Source organism: Drosophila pseudoobscura, chromosome X (genome assembly GCF_009870125.1).
Source record: "Drosophila pseudoobscura strain MV-25-SWS-2005 chromosome X, UCI_Dpse_MV25, whole genome shotgun sequence".
Classification (NCBI taxonomy): domain Eukaryota; kingdom Metazoa; phylum Arthropoda; class Insecta; order Diptera; family Drosophilidae; genus Drosophila; species Drosophila pseudoobscura.
The window spans coordinates 51757121-51771206 of NC_046683.1; the positions used below are offsets into that span (position 1 = coordinate 51757121).

Below are 14086 nucleotides of genomic sequence, written 5' to 3' on the forward strand. Positions count from 1 at the left end.
AGCGAAAGCGAACACCTCTTCCCGTCGAATCGAATGGGAAGGGAAATTAAATATGATTATAATACCGACTGAATATTAGCATATATGCACTGTAGGAATCTAGACAGACGCAGAAGCAGAAGCAGAGGCTTGCATACATAAATCTCTATAGATAACGATATACATACATATATATATTTTTGATTTGTCGGACAAGAGAACGGACTGGGAACGGATCAGTTTGTAGAGGAGGTTTTCATTCAGGCGAACCATTCGGAAACACAAACCAAATCTCACTTTGGGCATGCGAAATCAAAATGTGATCAAAAAATATAAAATTACAACAGAAACAAAACAAAACGAAACAAAATAAAAGCAAAGCAACAACAAAAACAAAACAAAATTAACCAATTAAAATTCGTAATTTTTTTTAAGCAAAACTAAGAACTAAACCAAGCATTGTCATTCAGTCGATTCAGTGTGTATGTGTGTTTGAAATTCTATGCTAAATGTAAAACAGTATAAGAAAATATAACAGTTTTTAAACCAACAACGGTTTTTTCGATTCGAGGACTTCTTGGGGGATTGCTGACCCATCGGCTACGCAGAGCTATCGATTTAAGTCCATCACTAACCTTGCATACATATCCGCGCGCTATCATCACGGTGACCATTTACGGTATTTTATATACTGCTTGGCATATTTTTACGTTGAAATTGAGTTGAAGGTATATTTACCTTTACCGTATTTACTCATTTATTTTCAAATTATTGCTCTTTGGCGCGCAGCACTTGCATCCAGTCGATAGTATCGATGGCCGAACTGCTTTCTTCGAATCGCTTATGGGCTCTTCAAATAAGGCTCTCTTTGAATCGATAGAAAGATTGAGACTCATCCATAAATCTCATAAATCTCAAAATTAGCCAATCTAGTAGAAAATTGATGTATCAATCGGATAAAATTATGTGTTAAGGTGTGGAAGTCCTAGATAGATGGCAAATCGAATATCAAAATCTGGGCAAATGGTTTCCAATCCATGACGGAGAACTATTAGCCCATGGTAGACAAAGGGGGTATATTAATATGCCACCGAAAATAATGAAAATTTAATAATTTTAGCGCAGTTCAGGTGAAAGATATCATGGTTTTTTTACAGTTCAAAAGGAAGATGCCTTGGATCTACAAGAAGAAGTTACAATTAGTAATATTTTCCGCCATTTACCTCAAGTCGTTGAACTGTTTAAATAGAGGGGGCTTAAGTGGGCTATCACACGAGACTTTATAGTGTTGTTGAGGAACAAAAATTGAGTCGACAAAAATCAAAGTCAAGTATTCAATAAGTCAATCAAGTAGAAAATTGATTCACTAATCGAATACAATTATTTGGGCACGGCTTAATGTTCTATCTAGCTAATAATATTTGACGGAATATCAAAAACGAGGAATATGTATGATGGAACTTGGATAATATGTATGATGGAACTTGGATAATTCGTCAGTATATTCACGGTATACTTTCAACATTAAACGGGACGTTTCGGTATATTTTCAAGGGTCGATAAATCCGCGGTCACACTGATCAAAACGTTTTCATTGAGGAATTTTTTTGTTGTTTCTTTCGTTTTTCGGCGAAATTTTAGTTTAAAATTAATTCTTTTCGATTAGAAATATCATAGAATGTCCGATGATGACGATATACAATACATCAAACGGCAGCGAACCATCCACTACGGTTCGCTAGAAGAGACGGAGCGCAAGCGGCAAAATGCCGGCGGCGCGTCGTCTGCAGCAAATGCGGCAACAGCCGCATCAGCCACAACGCCGTCCCAAACATCGGGGGCGGCTGCGGCCACACCAGCGGCCCCTGCACCTCCTGCCCAGCTGGAGGACATCGAATCGGATGAGGATTACGAGGAGCCCAGCAAGAAGGTAAGCAGCACAAAAGCCAGCCTCCCACCCCCAACGGCGGCCTCGTTGGCCAACAAAATCAACGATGACTACTTTGATCTTGAGACTGAGATGGAGCGCGATAAGGTGGCGCTTCTGGAGGAGTTCGAGCGGAAGAAGAGAGCCCGTCAGATTAACGTGTCCACGGACGATGCGGAGATCAAGAGCAATCTCCGTCAGCTGAACGAGCCCATTTGCTTTTTCGGCGAGGGTCCGGCGGAGAGGCGACGCCGTCTCAAGGAGCTACTGGCCAATCTCGGCGACAATGCACTCAACAAGAAGTCAGAGGAGGAGGAGCGCAAGATGCAGCAGCGCGAACAGGAGGCCACATGGTATCACGAAGGACCCGAGACATTGCGGGTATCACGTCTCTGGCTGGCGGACTACTCGCTGCCGCGTGCTCGCGATCGTCTGATGCGAGCTCAAGAAGCTCTCGTCGTACCCAGTGCCACGCGGGCTGGTCGCATGGTGGAGATGCAAAAGAAGCTTCAGTCCTTAGCTCCTCTCTGCTCTCAAGTGGGCGACACGCGGCCCGTAAGCGGTGTCGCCTTCAACGAAGACTCTACGCTCCTGCTGACCTCGTCGTGGTCGGGCCTTTGCAAACTATGGAGCGTGCCCGACTGTGAACTAAAGCAGACCTTGCGTGGTCATGCTAGCTATGTTGGAGGAGTGGCCTTGCGGCCGGGCGTCAAGGCAGATGAGGAGAATGTGGTGGCCATGGCATCCGGGGGCCACGACGGCGCCGTCAAGCTGTGGGGCTTCAACAACGAGGAATCGATTGCCGACATCACAGGCCACATGCCGCATCGCGTTTCCAAGGTTGCGTTCCATCCATCCGGACGCTTTCTGGCCACAGCCTGCTACGACTCCAGTTGGCGGCTTTGGGATCTAGAGCAGAAGACTGAGGTGCTGCATCAGGAGGGGCATGCCAAGCCGGTCCACTGTCTGGCCTACCAGTCCGATGGCAGTGTACTGGTTACAGGCGGCCTCGATGCCTTCGGGCGCGTCTGGGATCTACGCACCGGACGCTGTATCATGTTCTTAGAGGGCCACCTGGGCGCCGTTTTTGGGGTGGACTTCTCGCCCAATGGCTTCCACATTGCCACCGGGTCGCAGGACAACACTTGCAAGATTTGGGATCTGCGACGCCGCCAGCCCGTCTACACCATTCCTGCTCACACCAATCTTATTGCGGATGTCAAGTACCAGCAGGATTGTGGCAGCTTTTTGGTTACCTGCTCCTACGACTCGACCACCAAGATCTGGTCGAATAAGACGTGGCAGCCGCTCAAGACTCTCCAGGGCCACGACAACAAGGTCATCTCCGTGGATATATCGCCCAATTCGCAGTATATAGCCACCACATCATTCGATCGCACCTTTAAACTCTGGTCGCCCGATAGCTGATTTTTCATATGATTCATTTTTTTTTCATTTCTTATGGTTTATGATCGGACATTTCTGTCCCATAAGCCCTCACACACTCTCCCACAACCCCACTGTTTTCGTTGAATTACAGAGACTCTTCTAATAGCCAAAACATTTTCAAGTTTTCGTTTTTGTATAACACAATATGTTGTTTTAATTAGGCGAAAGGCGGCATCGCATCCAAGACAATGCTGTTCGTAAATTTAAGGATTTTTTGTATAGAAATTGTTAATAAAAAACAAACATTTTTGGTATAAATCGATTGCGTTTTCGGATGGTTTTATAAATTTCAGTTGTACTAAAAGCCTGATGTGGATATTGCCTGTGCCACAAATTTTCGTGCTTTTGTACCGGGTGTTAATATAGAATGTATACTACTTTAGAGGTAGCTTTAGAGGTATAAATGAGACCCAAAATCATTTGTTTGTATATAGTTTTCAATTTAATTTCTTTTCGTATATTCTTGTTGCTGCTTTTGCGGTTGTATGACAAACTTAGACATTTAATTTGAATTTTAACTAAAATTTAACTACCACAGATAGGTTGCAATTACATACATACATACAATACATGTAAATGTACTATGTAAATGTAAATGTCTAGTGTATAACTCGTAATTACAGTTACATATGTATAAGTATAAAAAAAACATACATACATACATCAGATACACCAGATATAGCTGTTACATATACATATATAGTAGTTATACATACAGATTTATCAATTTTTCTGGCCATTTTGCACAATTTTCGATCATTTATCGGTATATATATATATGTATATATATATATATGTATTGATAGTGTTTCTACAATTACATTTTCTTCGATCCTTTTTTCGACTATAACGTTGAGATTTACACAGATTTCAAAATCGTATTCCCTAGGTCCTACGAGTATGTAGAATAGGGAAGAGAAGGAGAGGGGTATGGGTATGGGTATATGCCACTTAACTAATTACATAACTCTTGCACTAGGCTAAAAAACTAGACAAAATGATAACTAATTAACAATTAAGGTTTAACGTTTATTGGAAATCTTGCAGAGTTCCTGCAATGCTTGTCTGTGTCCCGTCCTGTCCCATCTGATCCCGCCCTAGATCCCGCCTCTACCTAGACAGTGGTGTCCGGTGCCGGGGTAATGGGCTGCTTCGACTCGGACACATCTAGGGATCGGCCATTGGCCGCTGCCGCTCCTTCCTGTGGGTCTTCGGGTGCGATATCAATGCGATGCGCCTTGCGCCACACCACCAGATCCATCAGAAAAGCCAGAAACATGATGCCGGCCGTGATTCCTAAGATAAGAAAAGGTTTACAATTGGATAATGGAAGATTAAATAATGATAAGTAGAACGTTCACTCACCTAAGAAATAATGCCTGAAAGTATCCGCATCGTAGAGCGAGCAGGCACCGTGCTTGCCACACACAGACTTCCAGATGAGGCACGCCGAGTCGACCACAGCCCCATAAATGATCGGACAAGGAACATTCCCGAATAAGCCAATGGCAGACTGTATCACACCCATGGCCATGGCCTTGTCTGCAAGTCATAAGAGTATATAGTTTACCGATTGATCTAGATATACTGGTAGGTATACTGTATATGAGACGTACCTTTCGGATGTGTACAGCGCATGACGAGCAGCATACTGCCCACCTCGGAGGTGGAATGCATAAATACGCAAATGGCAAAGATCAGTATAAAGTAGATGAAGTTCTTGCAGTTATTATCACAGTAACCGTTGACCGCCTCCGCAGCTGAAAGTTCCAGAGATCGTTAAAGACCATTAAGTAGCTTAGGAAAATTAGGATCTTGGATAAGACTCACCATCTGGAATGCAAGCACAGTCCGAGTAGAGTGTGCGATTGTCGCTGGGCCGCAGCGAGGAGGTGCTGCAGCCGGCATGGCAGGCCGATATATACATCGTCCCATCGGCACAGATCGGTGCAAAGTTCTCCTTATCACAGGTACAGTTTATTGCTGCGCTGCAAGTGGGCTCGATCAGAGCGGGACTGGGGGAGAGATGGAGCGTTAAGAGAGGGCTAAAGATCCATTCTGATGAGAATATATCACCTGTGGGCATTGCCAGCCTTGTAGCCGGAAAAGTCATCCATGCTGCAGCCAATAAACATCAGGATGATCATGCCCGCCGAATAGACCAAAGCGGTAAAGGCAATCCAGGCGGCCACGCCCTGGGCCGTTGGCTTGCGCTTCAGTATGAACAGACCAGAGATGACAATGCCAATGCCCATGACCAGGATGCCGCAGAAGGCGGCAATCATGTTGGCATCGTAGGTGGCCAGCCGAAACTGTGTCTCCAGGTACTTGGGCAGGAACGTGTACAGGCCGGCAATGGGCAGTAGATGGAACACACAGGAAGCAGTGCGGAACATCAGTATATCGTTGCTCAGCTGCCGGCGCACTGTCTTCGGGAAATCTGTACAGATGGAGATGGAGAAGAGCAATAAGCAAATCGAATGATTGCGGATCGCTCACACTTACCCTTGAGCTTGGGCTTCTCCTCTGGCTCGGGGGCAGCTGCCGCAGCGGCCACCACCTGGGCCTGGGTCTGCTGCTTTCCCCGCAGCTGCTTGGGGAACGAGAACATGGCAATGGAGGTTAACAGCATTAGGCTGCCAATGGCCACGGGTCCCAGCCACCAGGCGCCAATCCAACGTGGATCGGTGGCATCGAAGCCGGGATTCGAGAAATTCACGTACCATCGCGTGCAGAAGCTGCCAAAGATGAAGCCGGAGGCGGGTCCTAGGATCCGCATGCCAATGGTGACGGCCATGTACATAGGCGACTGCTTGCTGCCGACATTGTCATCGATGTAGGGTATTCCGAGGGTGGCCACGGCCGTCTGGCCAATGCCAGAGCTGAGCAAACTGCCAAAGAAGATGCACAGGACGATGACGGTGATCTTCGAGTGGGAGGCCTGCTCCAGCTGCCGCTCCTCGTTGCACTCGCTGCCGGCCAGCGAACCATTACCGCCCAAATGGCAGAGATTCGGATTCAGCATCTCTCGGGTGGCATTGTGCCACATCAAAGACGACGATGACTCCGATCGCGCAGGGAGCACCTGTTGCTGCTGCTGAAGGATCACGCTGGAGTGCATCAGCTGCTCCCCGAAGATAAAGTGGGGCAAGGCACAGGCAAAGGCGGCAATCGAGAATAACACCATGCCGCAGGCAATCCAACGGGGGCGATGGCCCCGTCCCGCAAAATACGTGAGCAGCATGGCCGTGCAGATCTGGCCCATCTCGCTGGCGCTCAGCAGGAAGCCCGTGGTCTTGGACTTGATCTGGAATAGCTTCTCGATCGTGGTGATCACCGACACAAAGTAGGTCATGTACATGCCCTGCAGGATGTACGCCAGCAGGAACACCACCATGAACACGTGCGTCGAGGCAAACCGACGCGCCCATCTCGGCCGGCAGCCGAACAGCCCGCAGCTGGAGCCCTCGTCGGCGCCCCCATTGAGGTCCGAATCAAAGTCGTCCGACTCCTCCGATTCGCTGGAGCGCTTTGGCAGCTTGTAGCCCCCAGTCAGGGGTGCCTGCTCGTGGGCGTACTTCTCGCGGAGACTGTGCCCGTTGCCAGTGCCGTTGTTGTTGCTGCTCAGCAGGCCCCCGAGGCCGTTCTTTAGGTTATTGATGTCCTCCGAGGCCTTCCACTCGTTGTTGTTGCTGGGCGTGCTCTCGTACAGCACAGTGTTGCCTGTGGGCGTGGCCGGGGGGGCCTGGTTGCCCAACCCCTCGCCGTTTGTCTGATTGTGCTGGGCGAGAAGAGGCGTAAAGGCCTGCGTGGAGTCGCGTCTTCCTCCGTTCTGATGGTAGCCATTGCCATTGCCAGTGCCGTTGCCATTGCCATTGCCATTGCTCTGGCCGTGACCATGACCATTGCTGGCCTTTGATCCTGCCACAGGCTGAGGCGTTGCCGCCTCCACATCCCCGTTGCTCTTCATTATACCTCAAGGTATCTGCTTCCTACTGGAGTTCTTTGATCAAGTACGTCTAAGGGACTTAATTGGATTCGGAGCGGAAGCGTTTGGAGAGTGCTCTGTGTAAGCGAAACTGTACTGGTTTCGTCCTGTCCTTTGTCCTTTAAGTGGTCCTGCTACTGGTTATTACCTGTTCCATTTTCCCCCCTACATTGGAGATGGACTTTCACTGGGCTTCTGGTTCTTCATTCGGTTCAAATTATTTTTTATTGGCTGGCGCCAAGCAGCAATCGAGGTAGTTTGGTTGCTCTGTTGATATATGGTTTTTTGTCCTTTCTATCAGTTTAATTTGTAGATGCTCCTTGTTGCAATATGGCAGTGCTTATCTGGTTTCAGAGAGAGCGAGAGAGAATGTCTAAAATTAGTTCATATCTTTGGAGGAATTTTCAAAGGACTTTAATTCACTTCAGTTTAAATGTGTTTGCTTACGATTATGTATTAAGATTACTTGTATGTGTGCGCCTTTCCTTATGCAGTAAAATATTCACAACAGAAAAAAAAACATAAAACGAGCGGGAGCGTTTATACCCGACAGGATATATGTAACCTATTCAACATATTTTATACGTAATTATTTGTAAGCGCCGAAATTGGTATCTTTCGGTAGAATTTGGTTGGTTAATGCAGATCCCGATCTCTAACAATTTTGGTTGCACTTCTTATGATAGTCGGGGAAAAAATAAAGAGAAAGAAAGGAGCCCCAGCCCCTAGTTATGTTCTAATGTTAATTTTTGAACTTCATTTGTCCCCTTTCCACCTAATGACCTGTTTTATTCGAGTTTTAGGTTATTTATCCTTTTTTATGATTCCGCTACATCTGTCTCTCTCTCTTTCATTTCTGACGGCAACAACTGCTGTTATTTTGAGCTCCCCTCCGCCAGCGGGCGCATACTGCACGAGAAAGAGTGAGAGAGAGAGTGTGAATGAGTAAGCGCAGGGAATGGGCTGTCTCGATTTGTTCCATCTGGTTATAGTCTGATCTAAACCAGATTTGGCAATCTGGTAGATATGAGCCTTCCCTATGATTCTTCACCTGTAACAGTGTGATATCACACAGTCTGGATACAAAATTTGGTTGTTGTAGCTCTTATAGTCTCTGAGATCTAAGCAATCATCGGTACGGACAGACGAACGGTCAGACAACACTATATCGACTTGGCCATTGATGCTGATCAAGAATATATACACATAATGGGGTGGAAAACGTGTCCTTTTGGGTGTTACACACATCCATCCAAAAATCGAATATGCCCCTGTACTCTTTGAGTATCGGTTATAATTATTTAAATAATGTTCGTATATATCTATGTATAAATTGATTATTCCCTATAAAAATTTACTACTTCTTTCTATTATATAAACGTGTTTGGCCCGATATTGTAATTTGGGTCTTCGCCCTTTATTTTATTCTAAAGCATATGTGGCAAAAAATTAATTAAATTAATTAATTAATTAATTAAATGTCTGACCACCATATAGTTTCTGCACGTGCCTCCTAGTATTTATTAATACATAGATATTTATTAATATTTTATTTAATTTATATTTTACACGAATTCTGTAATGTACATTTACACGTAATGTACATTTACATGTGCATGTAGATGAAGGATAACGTATACGTCATGGTGAACGGCATCTAGCTTTCTGCATAGATAAAATCTTGCACGATAGTATGATTGAAAAAAGTTATACACCAGTTGAAAGGCATTATATTTCGCTAGAAAACTGTATAGGCAAACTTTTGACCAGTTCCATGCTATATGTGAGGTCTCATTATTAGAGCTATTGGAAATAAAGCTTTTTACCGTTTTTTTTTATACTAGAACACTTTTATTTTACAAAAATTAGATTGCTCACACTTTTCGTAAATTAAATTAATCTAAAAAAAATAAATACATATATTTTGTTTTTCAATAGGAGCACAGAACCGCCAGCATTGGAAAATTAAATGAAACTAAGGCAAATGAAACTCCATGAAAGACTGCACAAAAAAACGGAAGTATATAGAGCAGAGGAGGGGTGAGAGCTGGAAACAGAACAGCTTATCAGCCTCACGCATAAGTATGTGTGCACTGGAGGACTGACTGGAAACGGCATTAAAAACGCAGTCGCCTATATGTGTGTAAATACATATGTAGAGCACAGTACAGTACAGCACGCGACAAAATGTTAGGCGAAAGCCATAAATGACCAGAAACAGAACATTATACCTATATTTTTTGACAAATTAATAGCAGCAAAAGAATTCAAGGTTGAGACTGATAAGGATTTCCCATTGGATTGATTTCATTCATGTACTCTTTTAATGATTATGAGGTCCTCTAAACATTTTTAATCAATTTATTTCGTATTTCCATAAACGAATTCTAATTCCATACAATTATTCTCTATATGTATAATTGTATCAAGACTCTTACCAAGTGATCTTATAATTATGCACCATAAATACGCATTTGCTGAACAAATATTAAAACAGTTTGCCAAAGTCCCATTCGGCTCGTATCTCCCATTGCCTTGCCGTTTTTTTTCATACAACAAATTTTTCAATGTCAAATATTCGCCAAAAAATTGTTGTTTCTAAATTTTATTTTGTTTTGACATACTCACAAATATCTGTCCGTGTGTGTGTGTGTGTGTGTGTATAAGGGTATAAAAAGTCATGACTGAATATAATTTCACTTTCCGTCGCAGTGCAATCGCAATCGGAATGGCAGTGCCGCCTGCACTCCGCGAATCTTATCAGTGGTAGCGACCTCGCTGATAAGGAAAGTGAAATTTCTTTGGGTGTATGGACAGAGTGGAGTGGTGCGTGGCAGAGAACTGCAGCCATGGGGCAGGGGCTAGAGGCTAGAGGCAGGCGTCATAAACTTTGGCCTTGACTCTGGCGTTGCTGTTGCTGCTGTTGTTGCTTCTGATGGCTTCCCTACTTCTCTTTTTCTGTATTTATTTATTGCGCATTTTGCGCTTTTGATTTCTGTTTGAAATATATATGTATGTGTATGTATGTACTGTGTACTGTACTTTGCTGCTGCGGTTGTGTGTGTGGTGTGCCGCTGGAATGTATTGCTTTTGCCTCGAATTATTTATGCACAATTAGGGATCTTGGAATGGAAAGAGCACGTGCTTAATTAGCAATTCTGAGCTGGTAATGCGATCAAGTCGATTGGGAGGAGGGAGGAGGATGGTTGCACAGCGGAAAAGCTAAAGGAAATTGGTTAAAAACATTCTGCATATCGGTTAATCCAAACATATCTGATAATTATACATTTTCTAATCATTTATAATACAAACAACATGAAAAGTACCTGCACCCAGAGAAAAAGCCCTGAACCTTTAATATTTAAGCTTACATTTAAAAATGTGTGAAAAAGAATGTGTTCTAAGTTAAATTTTGACATTAACATGATTTCTACAATTTGAATATCTAATATAGATTTCAAAAAACTTTTTTTATAAACTTGTGATGCATTTCTTTAAAAGTAAATTCTATTTAATTTCACTATTTTTTATATTTAATCACCGGATATTTAATTGAAATATGGTTGTATTTTTCTTACAATGCCATTTTTCTATGAGTGTAGACATGATAATGCCTCTAACTCTATCTCTATCTCCATCCGTGTCTGCTTGTCTTATCTATCTTCACACTTTCCCACAGTGTGTGCGATCGCTATCCGCACTGCCATCTCCCAGCTGCCTCAATCTACAGGTAAGGTATGGTAAGGTAAGTGTAAGGTGACGTAGATGGCCACAACAAAGCGAGTACTTTAGTACTCAGCCCCCACTTATCGCTCTGGCCATCGTCAAGTAATCTCTCTCTCTAGCTCCGGTCGCTCTTCCAACAGAGAGTGGTTCAGGCTTATCCCTGAGATCCGAGGCAGGAGGAAGGAGTCTGGGTCCAAGTCTGAGGTTAAAACTACTGCAGTTACCAGTTTTAGTTGCAGCTAAGGCTCATTGAACCCGCCACCGAACGGGGAACCGGGCATCAGGGCATCCGGGCATCGCTGGGGCAGGCTGTGAACTATTGTACATATGGCCTGGTATGGCTGGTTATATAAGTGTTAGACCATCTATTGGCTTTAATTTGGCTTGATGGATGGTTAATTGTTCAAATTGCTGCAAGTGTTCACAGATGACAGCCAGATGATGGCCGATTTATCAGTGTCAATCATAATAAATGCAATTAAACCACCCCGTTTACGAAACTACCGCTTTCAGATTGAAGAAATAGATAGATAGATACGGGTGGAGAGAGACACAGGGACAGAGACCGAGACAGAGAGTGGGCTGGATAGATCGATATGTAGATTGAACCAGAGGTTTCCATTTCAATTGAGCCTCACAGCTATCGCATTAGGAACGATGTGAGAAAAACGACGCCTGATTTTACACCGTACTACAATTTCGAGCATTAATTAAGCCGAAAATTGTATAAAAAATATACAAATATTATGAAAGTTTTACAACAGAACAGTTTCCTGAGTTATCAGATATGTACATATGTCCATATGTACCTCTTTCATTATCATCTATATTTATGTTTTTAAAATTGATTTAATAATTATTCATGTAAAAAGGTCTTTACCTCAATCTATTACTAAAACACTACAATTTGCAATTAACATTTTTTGAAAAGATTAAATCATTTAAGAACTGTTGTTTAATATTATTTTTATCATATAATATTTTTTTCATACAAATTTATTTATACTATTTTTTTTTAACAATGTTCTTAAAAGTTCCTTTATATTCTTTTGTTCCATATCCAAAATATTATCCCAAAAAGATCCGATTGGCTGTTGGTCTAGTGTAAATAGAATCTCATGGGTAGGCACCAGAGGAGGCTTACCGAGGGGCGGTGGGGGGTACTTTTTCTTTGCTCAATGCGTGTTGATTTTCCGGTTTTCTTGGCAACTTGCAACTTGCAACATGTCTTCCCGCTTCCCGCTTTCCTCTTCCGCCTTCCGTCAGAGCTGCTGCGCCGACTACGTAACTGAGTTATGTATGCCTTTGTATGTGTATGAGTGTATCAATGTGTGTCTGTGTGTGTGCGCTGGTGTGCATTTGAATTGCGCAAGCGCAACTATTGCAAATTGCATACCAAGCAGCTCAGTGGCTGTGGCTGCAGCAGTGGTTGTGGCTGCTGCATGCCAACATGCAACAAAACCAGACACGCGGGCAACGCGTTGACTAGACGCTGACAGGGGCCGCCGTAGCAGCAGCGGCCGCAGCCGCCACAAAACAAGTGCAAAAGCCGCAGAAGAAAGCCTGAACAATGGCCAGAAGCAGCATTGAAAGTAAATTGCAGACCCCAACCAGTCCCCAGATGCCTCTCTTTCCAGATCCAAGTCCAAGTTTAAGTCGAAGCTGGAGATGGAGGTGGAGCTGGAGCTCTCGAGCTGGGGTTGAAGCTGGGTCTCTCAAGCCAAGTGGAAAGAGCTTGGAAAAAGTGGTTTGGCCACATTTCACTTTTAGCATAGAAACAATTTAGAACTTGTCTGCATTTGCGGCTGTGGTGTTTGAGGTTTGTGCTATCTGAGATGGATGGATCTTTACAGAGAGATTTAAGTGGTAATTTTTGGCAGAGCAAGAGGGTCTTAACACAGAACAGAAATACAGATAAATCTCTAGGTAATTCTATACAATTTTGGATTTGGAGAAGAGCCTTTGTAGTTCTTATTTGGGATCTAAGTGAAAGAATCTGTACTGATGATGTCCAGAGATCGCAGTTAAATATATGGATGAACCTTGGCTTAAAGATCTAAAGAACCCAGTTAAGACTGTGAACCCACTGAAATTACTGGTCGATTCTATGCCTCAGTTCGTTATTTAATTTTCTTTATATTTTGTATTTATATTTTATTAAATTTAATGTGTTTATCTGTATTCCATTCCCGCCAGTTATTGAGTCATTCGGCTCTGTTTATTTATCTAGGGTCTCGAATTCGCTGACCAATCAGATACAGATACATTTTATACCTAAACATATATGTATGTTTATATGTGTGTGCGAGTATTTTGACTTTGACCTTCACATTGAGAACTGAAATTTGAACCAGAACCTTGATTTGCGCAAGCAAAATGTTAGACGACGTATGGATGGACGGATAAAAACAACAACAAAAAATTTCACAACTTGGCTTGGGACAAGCGATTATATATATATGTATGTATATATATATAAATATCTATATGTATATGAATGTACTATACTTACATAGCATTTTCAGTGCTCGAAACTGCCGAGATGAATTAATTTTTTTGAGCAGCCACTGACATGATTCAACCTTTTATTTCTATGGTATTTTTCTGATTAATTGGGTGTTGGTAATTTGTCAAATCCTATTATGGGAAACTCATCCGATTTTAAATCGCCCCACGTCAAAAAAGGGGGGGGGGGGGGGGGCGCAATAAAACATTTCGAGTGTGCGGGTTATACAAATTATATATTTCAATGCGGATATGTTTTTTTCTCTTTTGGGAAAAAGTTTCCACTTTTTAAAGTGGAACACCCAAGTAAATGACCTGAGCAGCGCGCTTACATATGTATAGGTACTTATATATGTATGTATATGCACATATATTTGCCTGATTCATGGCATCACAAAAGGGTGTGGCCTTCTTCCCGAAAAACAATGAAAAAATATACTTACGAAATGTTCAACAAAAGGCTAAAATCCAATTGGGATTCGGTGACTGGGGATATACGAGTACTCTTATGG

General features: G+C 43.1%; 2 protein-coding genes across 4 annotated transcripts in view; one reads left to right on the forward strand and one right to left on the reverse strand.

The window, feature by feature from the left end:
* The first annotated feature begins 1537 nt into the window (after positions 1-1537).
* U4-U6-60K (U4-U6 small nuclear riboprotein factor 60K) lies at positions 1538-3613 on the forward strand. The gene has a single exon (XM_001353750.4). It carries the CDS (start codon positions 1658-1660, stop codon positions 3332-3334), a length of 1677 nt encoding a protein of 558 aa, XP_001353786.2. The 5' UTR covers positions 1538-1657; the 3' UTR covers positions 3335-3613.
* Positions 3614-3774: 161 nt separating this feature from the next.
* Positions 3775-14086, reverse strand: part of Oatp74D (Organic anion transporting polypeptide 74D) — a 28237-nt gene continuing 17925 nt past the window's right edge. For all 3 annotated transcript variants that reach the window (XM_033381658.1, XM_033381657.1, XM_015187683.2), the window contains 6 exons: positions 5861-7687; positions 5432-5795; positions 5186-5370; positions 4972-5115; positions 4721-4897; positions 3775-4651 (listed from right to left, as the gene is read on the reverse strand). In XM_033381658.1, coding sequence (XP_033237549.1) covers positions 4470-4651; positions 4721-4897; positions 4972-5115; positions 5186-5370; positions 5432-5795; positions 5861-7325 — 2517 coding nt within the window. In that variant the 5' untranslated portion in view covers positions 7326-7687 and the 3' untranslated portion in view covers positions 3775-4469. The remainder of the gene's footprint in view (positions 4652-4720; positions 4898-4971; positions 5116-5185; positions 5371-5431; positions 5796-5860; positions 7688-14086) is intronic.

Coding starts and splice junctions, on each gene's coding strand:
- U4-U6-60K (XM_001353750.4), top strand. CDS start 1,658: ATGTCCGATGATGACGATATACAATACATCAAACGGCAGCGAACCATC.